The 17,993-nt window shown below is 29.8% G+C and overlaps 1 protein-coding gene across 2 annotated transcripts; it reads left to right on the plus strand.

Moving 5' to 3' along the window:
* The first annotated feature begins 794 nt into the window (after positions 1-794).
* Positions 795-6,022, plus strand: LOC18108766 (cellulose synthase-like protein H1). Of its 2 annotated transcripts, XR_002977702.2 has the most exons (11): positions 795-1,212; positions 1,366-1,693; positions 2,113-2,238; positions 2,345-2,461; positions 2,615-2,827; positions 2,942-3,077; positions 3,164-3,345; positions 3,473-3,823; positions 4,702-5,328; positions 5,505-5,640; positions 5,727-6,022. XR_002977702.2 is itself a non-coding variant. In XM_024584888.2 (9 exons), exons 1-9 carry the CDS (start codon positions 953-955, stop codon positions 5,227-5,229), a joined length of 2,241 nt encoding a protein of 746 aa, XP_024440656.1. In that variant the 5' UTR covers positions 795-952; the 3' UTR covers positions 5,230-5,484. The 2 variants fall into 2 exon arrangements, 1 of the variants encoding a protein (XP_024440656.1); XM_024584888.2 differs by lacking the exons at positions 5,505-5,640; positions 5,727-6,022 and having other exon boundaries at positions 4,702-5,484.
* The last annotated feature ends 11,971 nt before the right edge of the window (positions 6,023-17,993 follow it).

A 17,993-nucleotide genomic window follows, 5' to 3' on the forward strand; every position in this document is an offset into this window, starting at 1 on the left:
AACTATCAAAGTATTTTACATGTTTTCAGGTAATTAATCTTAATTTTTAATCAAAACCTTGAATTTATATTTTTAATAATATTTTTAGTTCAAACAATACAGAAATAGATTACCAAATAATTGAATTATTTTACTAAGAACAAAAATTTAAATCCTTACCCAAAAATTTAATGTGCTTGTGCGACGAATTTAAACGGTGTCAATTGAGTGGTTGTTTGAAAATGTGATAATGATTATTTTTTAAAGTGTTTTTTTTTATAAATGCATTAAGATAATATTTTTTTTATATTTTAAAAATTATTTTTGACATCAGCAAATCAAAATGATCTGAAAACACTAAAAAAATTATTTTAAAACAAAAAAAATTTTATTTTTTTTCAAAAACAATTTTGAAATACAAAATCAAATAGGCCTTTAAAATTTAAACCTAGAAAGTTGTGAAATAAAGCATACTAGATTGCTAATATGCACTACACTGTGGACTAATTAAATTTTTTTAGCAAACAAAAAAGATATTTAAATGATAATAAATTTTTTAAAACAACAAAGAAAATCTAATACATGATTCATGATTCATTAACTCGATTAGATCTAATAAAATTAAATAATTTAATAATTTTATTTAAATTATAGATAATAATAACAAATAAACCATAAAAAAACACCTGGCAACCATCTATCAAAACAAATTAGCCACTATCCAGGAAGAAAAGATTGTTAAAAACACACCGACATTGTCCATCACTTAAATTTTTCTTTATCTTTTTAAAAACACTGTAATTGCTATATATTTGCTTTATATTAAAAAAATAAAATTGATGCAGTATAGCGCTGCAACCTATCTATATAAGTTTATCCCAAATCAAGAAGTGAATGATTCTATGTGCGTGTAACTGTGTTCATCATACCACAGTGTAACAAGTTCATAATCCCAACTCTAGCTCCATCTTCAATGGCCAATGCAATCTCTCCGCCCAATTTATTCCAGAAAGTTGTTCTTAAATACCCTATACACAGAGCCTTCGACATTACCATCTTCTTCCTTCTCGTATCTCTCCTCGTTTATCGTCTTCTCTATCTCAGCAACCATGGATTTGCTTGGGTTCTCGCTCTCCTATGTGAGTCATGCTTTACCTTCATCTGGGTTGTCACTGTCAGTTGCAAATGGAATCCAGTGGAATACAAAACATACCCAGAACGACTTTCACAAAAGTAACACTTTTTTTCATAGCAACATGCCATTTATATATAATTATAATCATGCCATGCTAATTACTCCTTTCTTTCAAGCATACGCATATAATATAAAACCTTAGGTTCTAAACTATATTGCTGTCATTTTGTTTCTCTTTGAAAATTTACTAGGGCACAAGATCTTCCTCCTGTGGATATGTTTGTGACAAGTGCAGACCCGGTGCTAGAACCGTCAATACTCACTGTAAACACAGTCATATCCTTATTGGCAGTTGACTATCCAGCAGATAAACTAGCTTGCTATGTATCGGATGATGGTTGCTCCCCTATAACCTATTATTCTCTTGTTGAAGCATCCAAGTTTGCTAAGATTTGGGTTCCATTTTGCAAGAAGTATAACATTCAAACTAGAGCTCCTTTCAGATACTTTTCCAGTGAGCTCATTTTAACCGGCAGTTGTAATTCCTTGGAATTCCAGCAAGAATACAACAAGATGAAGGTAATTTTCAACTTGGGAATTAATTAATCTTATCTCTCAGTATTTGTTTCTCTTTTTGCTAGAGTACCCACCACTCAGCATAACTTTATCTACTTCATTAATTGAGGCTTCATTTACAAATTGAAAAGTGTACTGAAGTAGAGATGACATGAATGTTTTAGGGAATAAAAATGTCGTGTATATAAAAATAAATACAATAATTATATTAAAATAAATATATAATCAAGTTCTGTATATAGCTTAATTTTAATATGCATTGCACCTAGGAATGCCATTTAGAAATTCTTGTGGGTGTAAATAGTGTTTATATATATATATATATATATATATATATGCAGTGGCGATAAAATAATAGAACAAAATAAGTGGTTGGACTAACTACAAATGGTACAAAAATGTTTTGTTTTCATGCTTGGTAGGATGAGTATGAGGAGCTTGCCTCCAAAATCAAAGATGCAGTCGAAAAATCCATGGAGTGGGATCAAATCGGTGATTTTGCCATCTTCTCGAATATAGAGCGCAAAAACCACCCGACTATAATCAAGGTTGACGCATTACGAGGCATATGTTGATGATGATTTTTGTTTTTATTCTAAATTTCACAAATCTTGAACGTGCAATCCTTGCTAATTTTTGACAAATTTTTTGTAGGTTATAAGGGAGAATGAGGCTGGACTTTCAGATGCGTTGCCGCATTTAATTTACATATCAAGAGAGAAGAGGCCAAAGCATCCAAATCGCTATAAAGCAGGTGCCATGAACGTATTGGTAAGTTTTTTCTTTAAAAAAAATCACAGTTTTTGCATTCAGTGTACTGGCAGTCCACATCTTACATTTAAATCCCAGCCTATAATTGTTAATTAACTCGCCGTTATGGTCAGGATTTATTTGTTTGTTTGTTTGTTTTTTCATGATAAACAGACCAGAGTCTCTGGATTGATAACAAATGCTCCATTCATGTTGAACGTGGACTGCGATATGTTCGTCAACAATCCACAGATTTTTCTCCATGCAATGTGTCTTTTACTTGGTTCCAAGAATGAAAGGGAAAGCGGGTTTGTTCAGTGTCCACAATATTTCTATGATGGACTAAAGGATGATCCATTTGGGAACCAGTTCGTGGTTGGGCACAAAGTAAGTGCGTCCAAAATCGTATCTGTACATAAAAAGTTGCAAAAACTCTCTCTCAACTTTACGAAGAAGAGTAATATTGGTCATTAATTGGCTTTGAATGTTTGAACTGGTTAGTTCATGGGGAATGGAGTAGCTGGGATTCAAGGACCTTTTTATGGAGGAACAGGATGTTTTCACAGAAGAAAAGTCATTTATGGTTCATGTCCCGATGACATAGGAAATCAAGCAAAACGTCTCACTCCAGTTCATGGTAATCCTTATTATATAGCAATTCCTTCTCTTCTCTTGCAACTAGCATCGATCGATCACACCCTTTCTTCTTCTTTTATGAACAAGGTGGTTTATCATACAAGGAGCAGCTAAGAATATTTGGCGATTCAAAGGAGTTTATCAGATCAGCTGCTCATGCACTACAAGGGAAGGAAAATATCAGTCCTAAAAATCTTCCAAACTTAGTTGAGGCAGCACACCAGGTTGCTGGTTGTGGCTACGAGTACGGTACTAGCTGGGGGACAGAGGTTAGTGGGAACAAAAATCGAAGGGTTTAATTGCTAAATATATATCATTATTCATGCTTAGAAAAGCTTTTTCCCCTCCCCATAATTTATATTGATTGACTGGTATTGGTGGCAAGTTTTATCTCAGGTGGGTTGGCAATATGGATCCGCAACAGAAGACGTCCTCACTGGATTGATGATCCATGCTAGGGGCTGGAGGTCCCTTCTTTGCACGCCGGATCCTCGTGCCTTTTTGGGGTGTGCCCCTCGTGGCGGACCGATCTCGATGACCCAGCAAAAGAGGTGGGCAACAGGTTTTCTTGAAATATTGATCAGCAGAAGAAGCCCCATTATTGCCACAGTTACTGCCAAACTCCAGTTTAGACAGTGTTTGGCGTATCTCTCGTTGCTTACTTGGGGGTTACGCTCTATTCCTGAGCTTTGCTCCGCGGTGTTGCCAGCTTATTGTACCATCACCGACTCGAGTTTCCTGCCCGAGGTGAGCAAAAAAACATAAGTGATCACTTTACAGCTGTTCTTTCTTGCACTCTCGGTTGACACCTGTCAATTTATGGACATGTATGCACATGGCAACAAGGACTTTTCATGTCATTAAAGTCACCGCTATCTTTTACAGCTAATGTACGATCGCTTGTAAAAAATGATTTTAAAAAAAAATATTTGTTTATAAATTAATTTTTATTTATTTTATTTTAATATATATTTTTTTAAAAAATAAAAAATAATATTTAAATATACTTTTAAATAAAATAAATTTTAAAAAATAATAATTATCATTCTACCAAACAAATCCTTAACCATATAAAAAATGGATGGTGATCATGGTGTTATATACAAATTTAAGGCCAGCAACCGAGATAAATATTTTTGCCTCCTTTGCCAATTATAAGTGACACTGTTTGATAATTTTACGTTTTAAAAATATAAAAAAACCAACTTAATCCAATAAATATTAAAAAATCAATTCAATCCAATAACTTAAACTATCAGGTAAAATTCAAATATGATTTATATTATTTTTTAATAACAAATATTGTTTAAAAAAGTTAACTTTTATTTTATTTTTATATCTTTAAATTAATTTTTTAAAAATATTTTCAGATTATTTTGCATTTCAAATATTATTTTAATATATTTTTAATTTAAAAAATACTTAAAAAAAAACACCTTACAATTTCATGTTAAAAAATGAGGCTAGCAATGACGACGTCCAAAATCATTATTCTTTTAAAGTTTTACATATAGAGAAAGATAGCTATCCTCATTCTTTGTTCCCTTTTCCCACTTTAATATTTAGTTCATATACATGTCAATTTAGCATTACTCCTTCTAAAACTGGAAAATGGGTGAATGCAGGTGCATGAGCCAGCCATATATATTTACATGGCCCTTTTCCTGAGTTACGTCATCTACACTCTAATAGAGTACCTCGAAACTGGATTGTCAATCCGTGCATGGTGGAATAACCAAAGGATGGCAAGAATAAATGCAATGAATGCATGGTTATTTGGATTTATAAGTGTAATCTTGAAGGTTTTAAGAATATCAGATACAGTTTTTGAAGTTACACAAAAAGACCAATCTTCAAGTAATGATGGCGATGAAGGCAGGTTCACCTTCGATGCTTCGCTGCTTTTTGTGCCTGGGACAACCGTTCTGCTGCTGCAACTCACGGCATTGATCATGGGATTCCGAGGCATGCAACTATCAGTTAACGATGGCTCAGGGCTGGGAGAGAGATTGTGTAGCATAATGGTGGTCATATGCTTCTGGCCATTTCTGAAAGGCCTGTTTGCAAAAGGAAAATATGGGATTCCTCTGTCCACAATATTCAAGTCAGCTTTTTTGGCATTATGTTTTGTGCTCTTGGCCAAGCGTGCATGATCAATGGGTCAAGCCTAATGTTTACCCACATGATGCATCGATTTATGGCGTGGAGGAAATGTGGAACTTATTAAAGTCGATGGTGTGGAAGGATTGCAAGTTTGTGATAATTTGACTCAACGTCTTTTTAAATGAATTTTCTTATCTTTCCTATGATAAATAAAAATATTGGTTATATATTTCAAGTGAAGAGAAGTTATCTTCATACAATGTACTAGGAACTGCAATTATCTTACAAATGTTATCTCTTACTTAGCCATTGTCTTGACTTACAGTAACATGTTAAACTTTGTCGAGGACCTTTTTATGGAGGAACAGGATGTTTTTCACAGAAGAAAAGTCATTTATGGTTCATGTCCCGATCGATGACAGGAAATCAAGCAAAACGTTAACGTCTCACTCCAGTTCATGGTAATCCTTATTATATAGCAATTCCTTCTCTTCTGTTGCAACTATCACCGATCGATCACACCCTTTCTTCTTCTTTTATGAACAAGGTGATTTATCATACGAGGAGCAGCTAAGAATATTCGGCGATTCAAAGGAGTTTATCAGCTCAGCTGCCCATGCATGACAAGGAAAGGAAAATATTGGTCCTAAAAATCTTCCAAACTTAGTTGAGGCAGCACACCAAGTTGCAGCTTGTGGCTACGAGGACGATACAAGCTGGGGCACAGAGGTTAGTGGAGGTTAGTGGGAACAAAAATTGAAGGGTTTAATTGCTAAGTATATAATACTATGTATTTTACTTGATAATGTTTTTTCAAATAAATAAATATGCTAGCTTTTTTAATGCATTTTTTTCAAAAAAAAGAATCCTAATTACAAATCAAAATGTCCACATATGCATTTAATTAAACCAAAAACATTCTGGCCAATAAATGAAAAAAAAAAAAGATGTCAACGCTACGCTTCTATTTGATTTGTCTTGCTGTGAGTTGGATAATTGTTTTTTAAAAAAGAATGAATGTGTATGTATTATTAACATGTTTTTTGACATTGAATGAAAAATATATATAATTGTGAATAAAAAATCTGATAGTTATATATGATAAAATAAATTAAAGATCATAGATATTAATAAAGACGTATAAGATAGTTGCAATGAAACACCTTTTACTTTTAATTTTGTATAATAATTTTTCAAAAAAAAAGTAAAGAAAAAAATAGAAAAATTACAAAAACAATAAAGATAAGAAAAAAAATAGTATAAATAGGACAAGTGTAGAGTAATAAATATTCTAAATATAAAGAATAAAAAATAATATTTTTTTCAAAAAAAAGTGTAAAGAAAAAAAAGGAAAAACTAAAAACAAAATATTAAAAAAGAATGAAGATAAGAAAAAAAAACAAATGGTGATAAATAAGCAAGTATAAAAAAAAGGGAAAACAAATCTAGAAAAAAACATTTCTAAAAAATTATAGATTTACTACCGGTATAGTAAAAAAAATTAGAAATGTTTTCAATCATGTCATTTATAAAGTGAAAATGGACTTCTTTTTAGTATTTGTTCTAGTTTTTTGACTCACGCTTAGTTGTAGGTTAAATAATTGTTTTTGTCGGAACAAATAAATATGCCAGTTTTTCAAATGCGTTTTTTAACACACAAAAAATCCTAATCATAAATAAAAAACTATATGCATGCTTTTAATTAAATAGATCATGCCAAAAATACAAAAAAAATAATCTTAACGCATTTATTCAACTTGCCACACTACAGGATGAATAATTGTTTTTTCTAACATAAAAGAATTAATGTTTAGGTTTTATTAGCGTGTTTTTTGTCATCGAAAAAAAATATAATTATAAATAAAAAATTTGATGCTTACATATAATAAAATAAAGTAAATATTATATGCGTTACTAAAAACATGTAAGACCTCAAACTAATTTTTAATGTAGTAGAAAAATATAACAATGTTGTCATTACTTCAGTGAAACACAACTTTCGTAGTCTTTGTATCATATTTTTTTCAAAAGAAAACGTGGAAAGAAAAAATTACAAAATAATGAAGATAAGAATAAAAAGAATGGTATAAATAGATCAAGTGTAGAGTGATAAATATTCCAAGAGTAAAGAATAAAAAATCAATTTTTTTCCAAAAGAAAAGTGTAAAGAAAGAAAAGGAAAAACTAAAAAAATATTACAAAAAATAAAGATAAGAAAACAATGGTGATAAATAGGTCAAGTGTAAAATGATAAATATATCAATTATAATATATATATATATATATAAAAAGAAAAACCTTTTTTCTATAAAAAAAATAAAAAAAATTAAAGATTTGTCATCGCTATTATAAAAAATTAATGATTATACCATTTTTATAGTAAACACCATTTCCTAGTTTATGCATAATAATAATTATTCATTCTTTGAGAATTTTTTTTTCTCTCCCCATAATATATGTTGATTAAGGCGAGTTTTATCTCAAGTGTGTTTGCAATATGGATCCACATAAGAAAATGTCCTCATTTGAGTAATTATGTAAAGTCCAGACTAAATTCTTCATGAATTATTAAAAAATTTAACTCGAAAACAAAATGAGTTAAATTAAAATTGATGGAATTAAAACTTAATGTCAAAGACAAAATTGAAATGAAATGATAAGAGGAGAAATCAATTAAAAAATTATAGGGACAAAATGAGAATTAAATGAAAAGGTGGGGTTAATGTGTAATAAGTCAAGGAATTGACTATAAAAAATTCTCTCACACTCTTTAATGGCAGGCTAGAAGTAAGAAAAAAAAAAAGAGAAAAACAAATAGAATTAAAGAGAATTCTTAAGAGAAAAACCATTAGAAAACCAACAAAATTATAGAGGGATTGTGAATTACTACCCTTAAAACACTTTATTAAGAGAGAGAAGTGGTGGAAAGGAAAAGAAACTAGAGGGGTTGTCACGGTTAGGAGGGAAAATAAGGAGGGATTTGGAATCTTGACAGGCTAGGATTTGAAAACTAGATTAATGTTTAGTGAGGTGTTCTAAATCCAATTTAGCAATTTCATACGAAACTAATAACAATTAAGGTAGAAATCTTAGAATTAACATGAGGGTTTATGGTAAAAATTTGAGGAAAATATAAATTGATGATAAATTGACTCAATTGGGTTAGAATAATTTATAATGGGTGTTAAATTAATGAGAATTAATGAAGAAACATGGCAATCCTAAAGGCATTCATGGTTGGCCAAATGGTGCTAATTGATGTACGATGGAAATGTGTTTATTTGAGTGAATTGTAATTTATCAATCTATCATTTTATGTGTAAGATGATTTTAGGTAAGTTTATTTACATTATATAATATGAACTGAATCAATTATGTCTTTGTAAATCAAAATCTTGAGAATGACCGTAGAACTTAGAGATGAAAATTATTGTGATTGGTTGATTTTGTATATAAGGGGAAAATTAATGGAAAATATACATTTTTATCTTATTAAACTATTATTAGTGTGAATTTTGATAATTTGTTTTGATGAATTCAATGTATATATGACTATGCTAATATTATGGAATGTAAATTTGGTATGAATTCCTACAATGAGCTTGTTTTTTTTTTTTTTTGAAATAGTTTTGATTATTTTAAATAAATGAGAGCCAAGTTGATAAGTTTTATAAAGTTGTATTTAATGATATTATAATGTAAATGGCATGCTAAGAATTGTTTTGAAATGTGAGAAATTGAATAAGAATGTTCGGTTTATCGTAAAATCATAGAAAGAAAAACTGGATAGCCTCATCTCCTAAAGTCCGAAGGATATTAGGGCATGAAAATGATAACATTTGGGATAGGTTTCTTCATAGAAGTTATAGCCTGAGGTATTAGTTTCCAACGGGACTAACCTTACTTGATTTGAAGCTATGAAACTCCATATATGGATCAAAATCTAAGATGAGGTAAAGCTAAAAATTATAATGGACAGTTTCAACAAATTATGATAACGGGTGGTTTGGGCATGTTAATGGCAAACTAGGCTTTTTCTTCTTCAGTAAAAATATAGTTTGAAGTCTTAGCTTTCATAAAAAACAAGCCACATCCAAAACTGAATTTTTATAATTTTAGTTACAATTATATTAAGAAACTATATTTTTAATGGTCAAGATAGATTGATTACGGTTAGCTAACTTTTATTTTTGCTTAAGAGTTTTTGTAATATAAAAACTAAATTGTTAAGGTGGTAAGAGTGAAATGAAATATAATGATGTATACTTGTTAGTATAGAAGAGGACTTGGGAGCTATGCGGCAACAAGGGATACAATAAGATTTTTGACATCAGATAGATGTTTAACACCTTAATTATTTTATTTATTAAGTTTTTAAAAGTAAAACAATTATCAATGTAGAATTTTAATTCATTCGGATAAATTGCAAAGAAGGAATTAGCTTCCTGATAATGGGACTGGTGCTCGATAATGAACGAAGGAACTCACTACCAGAAAATTGACAAATACAAACAGAAACACTGACAGAATATTTTTGTTGATAATTGCAGTGAATTTTACCGACAATAATTTTTCCTCGATATATACCAACGACAATATTCCCTCGGTATATACCAAAAAAATTACAGTGGGAAAAAAAAATTAAAATAAAACCAAAAAGTATAATGACATGTCATTTATTACAACAATATTAATACCGTTGGTAAAATCCATCTGTTAACTTGTTGGTAAACTGTTCACTTCTCCCTGACAATGTTCATCATGTCTATTACAAAGGGAATCACCAATGAATTAATTTCATCGGTATTTTTCAAAGAGCTCTGGAACTGTTCACTTCTCAATTGCACGATTAATTATTGTTCTTTACAGATGAAATCATAGACGGATTGAAAATCATCAGTGTATTTGGCGGGTTTCTGAAAATTTTTGATTAAATTGAAAATTTAAATTAAATATTACAGACATAATTACCAACAGATTGAAAAGTCATCGGTGATATTTGTCGGTTTCTGAAATTTTTTTTATTAAATTAAAATTTTAAATTAAATATTATTGATGGAATCACTGATATAATGATTTAAAATATTAATATTTAATTATCCGTAGCTAAAAATGTCGGTAAAATACCCCAATAAAAAGACTAGAATCCCTCATTTCACAATAGATGTGCCTCTTCTTCTTCTTCTTCCTCTTATGTAAAAAACACCGACATCCCTTTCTCTCTCTCTCTTCTCTTCTCTCCTCAACTCCTTCTTTTTTCCACCACGCTCAAGTATGTCTTCTTTTCTTTTCTTCTTTTCTCTTCTTATTTTTTTTAATTAACATACTTTATGAATTTGTTTTTTCTTTTATCTTCTCGGTTTCACTCGCAACTATATTAAGATAAGATTTTTTTTTTTTTGCATTAGATTTGTTTTTTATTTTCTTTTTAATTTTTTTTGTTCTTAATAATTATATGAATGTTGTTGTAGATTTTATTTTCATCTGAGATCAATTTTGTTGGATTTTGTTTTTCAATTTTGTTGTTCAATTTCAATTAAATTATTTTATTTGTTGCTAGATTATGGGTTCTGAAATAGGTCTTCTCAGAAGTTTTTTTTTTGTGTTATTATTTGTTGCAAATTTGTTTGAGTTGATTTTCTTCTTTCTTTTTCCAAGCAACTCAATCCCTGAGTATTATGAAGTGTTGATTTATATTAATTTAATTATTTTCTAGTTTTTTTATATAGATTTTTTTAGAAATATTTTTAAAAAATCACCGACAAAATTGCATACGGTATATTAATTTAATTATACTGATGAAATGAAGCGGTAATTTTTTTTTGCGCTCTTTTCCTGTCAGTAAATTCATCGGTAATAATATTTTTTATTATCAATGGACTCACTGACGAACCAAAAATTACCTACGCGAGTTTTACCAATGGAGCATTTCCTTATGTGATCCCATCAGTAAATTAATTGCTAACAGAATGAAAGTAATGAGATTAGTGCTCGGTAATGAGCAAGGGAGATAGTTTCACAGATCTGAAACTAATGCTCGGTAATGGATGGAGGAACTAATTAACCAGTGAGGAAACTAGCACTTAGAAAATGGACAGGGAGACATAATTGCCCGATGATGGGTTATCTCCTGGATATCGAGAATGAAAGCAATACCCGAATGAGTACGTGAATACCTGGAAACGGGTCGGTAACTCGGGGTTGAGGGTGACTATAATTCGTTTTGAATTAATTGAGATTAATTGGTTTGTAAAAAAAATCATTGAAAGTGATATAATATAGTTGCAATGAAAGTAAAATTTAAAGTTGTTTCTTTCATTTAGTTTTGTTTATTAAGTAACTTCTTCATATTTATGTTAAATTAAATTACAGGTACTTAAGCAGCTTTGAGTAGATTGATAAATATGTATGATCTTTTTTGGTTAAAATTAATAATCATGTAATATGTATTTTTATTGTAATGTCTACTTGGCAGGTAAGAATGAGTATCTTTTTTTTTATTTCTACTAAACTATTTAAATTAGAATATGTTAATCAAATTTTATGATTTATAACTATTTGTTACAACAGAATTATGAATGAATGTAATTAACTCATGATGTTTTTTTCTCATGATGTTTTTTTGATAATCTACATATTTATTTATATATTTATATATATAATAAATAAATTATAATAGTGAAAGTGTTGGAATATAGGATTAAAGATTATTTTAATTTTATTGATATGAAAATAATCAGGATGATTGAACAATGTTTAAGTTCGTTCGATAATTATTAAATTAAAAATAAATTTTAGTCGATAAATAACTTGTGATCAGGATATAAGAAGACTCTGTAAAAATTTGGTAGATCTTTATAGTTATAAATGTATAATTCAAGAAAAAATTCAGCAGAAGAAGCCCATTATTCGACGGGGTGGACCAATCTTGATGACCCAACAAAAGAGGTGGGCAACAGGTATGCTTGAAATATTGATCAGCAGAAGAAGCCCCATTATTGCCACAGTTACTCCAAGCTCTAATTTAGACAGTGTTTGGCGTACCTCTAGATTTTATTTTTTTTTAATTGTGGATGCGCATGATTAATTTCTTGAGGTTTTAAAGTTAATAACCATATAAATTTTTAATAATTTTAAAATTTATAACACTGAACTAATAAATTTTAAAAATTAAATTTAAAATTTAACCAATTAAACTATATCCTTGAGCGTTCCGTATATATGGATCCTTACTTGGGGATAGCTCTGTTCCAGAGATTTGCTACGCAGTGTTGCCAGCTTATTGTATCGATCATTACCAGCTCGAGTTTCCTGCGCGCCCAAGGTGAGCAAAAAGACCTAAATGGTCCCTTTTACGTGCTCTTCGGATTTCTTTCTCTCAATAATTCACTCTTACAGTTGTTCTTTCTTGCACGATCAGTTGATCGCTGTCAATTGGTGGACATATATTTAACGTTTACGGCAACAAACTACATATCCTTTAGGATTTTTCAAGTCATTGAAGAAGTCACCCCTATACATTCAAGCTCTATGAAATATAGAGTCATGAATGTTTTATTATTGTTTTTTGTCATTCAAATTATATAAAAGATGAAAATTCAAGTGTATGTTTATCCTCCGCTTGTTTATGCCTTGCTAGATAAATCCCCATTTTCACTTCACAATCTGCTTCAAGAAAAACGATGCTCTCTTCTTCTTCTTCTTCTTCTTCTTCTTCCTCGTCTTCTTCTTCTCTGTTGAAGAATATTTGATCTCTTTATAAAGTAAATATTAGCTAGAAATAGCAACAACACAGTTGTACCTCTTGAGAAGATTCAACAGTGATGCTCTGGTTGATGGGTCTATGATACCACCAAGCTGGATCATTGAAGTTTTTGTGAAAACTCATTTTGCACTTGAAGCCTAGGAGGATGGTGGAGGCACGAACATGGGCAACAAGGAGAATCAGCAACCTAAGAATAATGGATGGCACCACCGTGTCAACCACCACCAATGACCAAGTTCTTGACATACTTCATTAAGGTACTTGTCTGTGTCTTTTAATCAAGTTATTGGGGCAACCACACCATTTTTTACTGCTATTTTTGCCTTCTTGATAACATGCAAGAAAGAATCTGCTGAGGTTTATTGTGCACCTTTGCCTGTGGTTTTAGGGACTGTTTTGGCCAGTAATAGTGAGCCTTTGTTTCACTTATCTCACTTGCACATAAACTAAATCTTTTATTTATTCAAGTACAATCTATATATCAAGTTAAATTCTACCGAATTCTCAAACAAAAAAAATCATTACTCTTTTAAGTTTTTACGCACGTGTATATATATAGATTGATATGTTCATTCTTTGTTCTTTTTCCAAACTTGAAAATGGATGAATGCAGGTCCATGAGCCAGCCATATATGTTTATGTGGCCCTTTTCCTGTGTTATGTCATCTACACTCTAATAGAGTACCTTGAAACTGGATTGTCAATCCGTGCATGGTGGAATAACCAAAGGATGGCAAGAATAAACACAATGAATGCATGGTTATTTGGAGTCATAAGTGTAATCTTGAAGGTTTTAAGAATATCAGATACAGTTTTTGAAGTTACACTGAAAGACCAATCTTCAAATAATGATGGCGATGAAGGCAGGTTCACCTTCGATGCTTCACTGATTTTTGTGCCTGGGACAGCCGTTCTGCTTCTGCAACTCACGGCATTGATCATGGGCTTCCAAGGAATGCAACTATCAGTGAACGATGGCTCAGGGCTGGGAGGGATATTGCATGTGTAGCATAATGGTGGTCCTATGCTTCTGGCCATTTCTGAAAGGGCTGTTTGCAAAAGGAAAATATGGGATTCCTCTATCCACAACATGCAAATCAGCTATTTTGGCTTTATGTTTTGTGCTCTTGGTCAAGCATCCATCAACGGGTCAAGCCTCATGCCTTCAGGTATACATCTATTAACTAACTAGTTGTTTATCCATAGTTTTAAAACATGGCCTGACGCAGTCCGGATGGTCAATCTGGAGCTGAAACCAGGTTGGGTTAAAGAAAAAACAGGAAAAGAAAAAACCCGGCTGACCCCGGCGGGTTGACCCGGCGACCCAGTTGCGACCCGGCGGGTTGACCCGGCGACCCGGTTGCAACCCGTTGACTTTTGTTTTTTTAACTAAAATAATGTCGTTTTGATTTTAAAAAAAAATTAATCTGGTAACCCGATCAAAATCCAAAATTCGGGCTGGCCACCAAACCGGATCTTAAAACTATGATTTACCCACATGTTGCGTAGATTTATTGGTTTTTTTATGCGCGAATGAAATATGGAATTTATTAAGTTGATATTCAACGATTGCAAGTTTTTGATGATTTGACTCAAAATTGAATTTCTTATCATGTTTTTCCTATACCCATGCAAGCAAAAGCTAACTAGAATAATAATAACATAAAAAATAAAAATAAAAAATCAGAAAATTTAATTAGGAAGAAAATTATAGATGTGAATCTTGAATTCACCATTTTATTATTTGGAAAAAAATATATTAGATGATTATCTTCTTTAAAGGTTTAAATGTACTTAAATAAGCTATAAAATCATAGCTCTAGTAGGAAATAACTAGCTAGGAATCCGAAAAACATAAAAAAAATCAAAATTAAAACATAAAATCTAAAAAAAACAAGAAAAATAATTAAATCAACACAAATAGGAGCAACAAGGCTTAAAATACGATTTTGAAAAATCTAACGGTTTATTTTACGATGCAATGGTTGATTTAGTGAAAACTACCTGTAAAATTACATGTAAAAATTTAATCTCAATTCAATAGTCGGATCTTTCATTATTACAGTTTTAAAAAGCAAACCTAGTGTAACTGTTCTAAAACTTTTTTTAATTCTAAACTTATCTCACTTGTCCATAAAAACATTTATTAGCTTATCCACATAGCATATCTAGATTAGTCACCTAAATATTCAAAATCCTCCTTGTCTACAAGTTAGGCTACATAATATACTAAATAAAAATATTGATAATTTAAAGTGAAATTATCTTGATACATGGTAGGAACTAGGAATTGCAATTAACTTGTAAATGTTGGTAGTGTTTGGTATTGTGATAGCAGTTACTTTTTAAAATGTTTTTTACTTTAAAATATTTTAAAATAATATTTTTATTATTTTTTAAATTTTATTTTTGATATCAGAACATCAAAATAATACAAAACATAAAAAAAAATTATTTTTTAAAAAACACATTTTTATCATAAAACTTTCATATTTTTAGCTAAAAGTTTGTTTGTGAACATGGTTCTAGAATTTTGATATCATCATGTCAAACTTTGTTTGTCACCAAATCTTCTTAAAGAATTTCATATTTTTAGCTAAAGGTTTTCACCAATATTAATAATTTGTCCATGTATATCCATGTGATCTCCCCAGAACTCCCACAAAATTTGAGAATATTTCGACTTATTTTCTATTTTTCATGATTTACTGAATCTTTAATGTTTGAAAAATATAAAAAAATCTAAATTCAAAGAATTTTGAATTTAATTTTTGAAGTGGATTGAATTTGTATTAACATCAATATAAAAAAAAACTCTAGTTAAAAATACTAAAGAATGAATTTTCAGGATCAATTTTGGTTTAATTGTGAAAGTTTTACCCATTAATCTAATAATCAGAATCTGACCATGTTAGTTCTTGCCGGTAAAGAAAGAAGGCCTCGAGAAAAGGGGAAGAACCATGTTATGCCTAGTCGGGTTGTGGCTCTCTCAAAAGTTTCATATTAGTCCTAATCTTTCTAAACTTTTTAAATATATACCCTTAAATTTAAGGTTTACTTCATAGAATATCTACATTTTCAAAAGAAAACAAAAAAAAAAACAATTATAAATTTCATTTTGGCACCCTCATTCTTAACATCTTAGTTCAACTCTTATTTGTACAATAATTATCTCCTAAAATACAATTATTTGCTAATATCATTTGCCCTATTTGAATTAATTGATCTTGTAAATCAGAATATATCCAAATATATGCTAGTTTCGCATGTTTTATTTGCTAATTCATATATAACAACTATATATATTTGTAATAAATTTATCAGTTTTGCGATATTACATCATCTCTAGATGGATGAGTTTTTTTTTTTTTAAATCAAAAACCAAAATAAGAAATTTCAAATGTTAGAGATTAAGTCATTGTCGACTAATAGTTCAAGATAGTTTTGGATCATCCATCAAAATCAAATTGACTAATAAAATATAAAGTACAGGGTCTTAATAAAAATATTGAAAGAGTAAAGGGACCTTCTTCAAATCTACTGCGAAGCCGCTTTATCCTTAAGCTGACAGACAAGAGAGAAAGAGGCTGTACGGTAAATCTTCATAGAAATGCTTTCTTAGTTTCTTTATACACGAATTGACGAAATCCCCAGAGTTGACTTCTTGCATTTTGCACGTGCGCACGTGCAAGCAGAGGTCACATAAGTTAGAGATAGAAAAAGAAGATCTTCATATAAGTTTTGTCTCCTCTGTTTTTGGATGGATCTTTAAAAACTGACTTGCATGAGCAACACGTGTACCCGTAGCTTGGATATTCCAATTTCTTTGCTGTCTCTCTATATTTTGAATGCTCAAAAGATGTACCAAGTCCAAAATCTTCAGAATCTGACAGAAATGTTTCCTTATATTAATTAATAGCATGATTGCTAATAATTTTTTTTAAAACAAAAAACAATCTCATTGCCTCACTGTTTTAAACTAGAGTAGGATGGGTTAGTTTTTATATTTTAAAAATATTTTTAAAAAGATTTAAAATTTTTTATTTTTTTCTTTGTTTTAAATTAATATTTTTTTAATATTTTTAGATCATTTTGATGCATTGATATCAAAAATAATTTTTAAAAAATATATTATTTTTGATACATTTCTTAATAAAAAGCACTTTTAAAAGCAACCGTAACCACACTCTCAAACAGACTCCAATCTAATGAATTAATTCATAATTTGAGTAATTGAAGTCTAGATTAGTTGAGTTTTAATAAAAATAAAAATAAAAATAAAAATTGATTTGATCAAAAACTCAAGTAAACTTAGTCAAAACTCATTAATTTTTTTTTATTATAATTTTTTATAACATAAAAAAATTAAATTGACCCAAAATAACCTAGTAAACCTATCTTTCTTGTGATCTTATAGTTATTGTAAGTAAAGTTTAAAAACTATGCATTAAAGTTTACAAAAGAATTAAAAATTAAAACTTATATTAAAAAAAATACTAATAAAACAACAGCAAGAACTAAGCAACTCAAGACCAAGACCAAAATGTTATTGTAATAAAGATATTGTGTTAATTTAAGTATCATGGTGGTGGTTTAATCAAAATGTTATTAGTTTTTTTTATGTTTGTGAATTTTTTATTTTTTATAATCATTTCTTAAAGCATTCGAAATAACATTTTTTAAAAATATGGAAGTTTAATTATAGCTGTGGACCCGTGCTTGAGAGGTTTGACTTTTTTTCCATAAAAATGATGTTCAACACATTTTAAAATATGACAAAAAATTCACTATTTGTATAATAGACTTGATTAGGTTAAATAAGTCGGTTTTATTTTAATTAGATAATAGAAAAAATAAACAACAATAACAAATAGATCAAATTAACAAAAAAAACATGATCATGATAACCTAAAAATAAATATTCTTTCAAAATAAGATAAATAATGTAGCTTAATTCTCAATCCATTATATGAAAGGATAAAATTTGGTTTAAAAAAGACAAAAAAATTAGTTCAATTTAACCCAAATTAGCATAACAAACATGTAACT

The sequence above is a fragment of the Populus trichocarpa genome, chromosome 14, assembly GCF_000002775.5.
Source record: "Populus trichocarpa isolate Nisqually-1 chromosome 14, P.trichocarpa_v4.1, whole genome shotgun sequence".
Lineage (NCBI taxonomy): Eukaryota > Viridiplantae > Streptophyta > Magnoliopsida > Malpighiales > Salicaceae > Populus > Populus trichocarpa.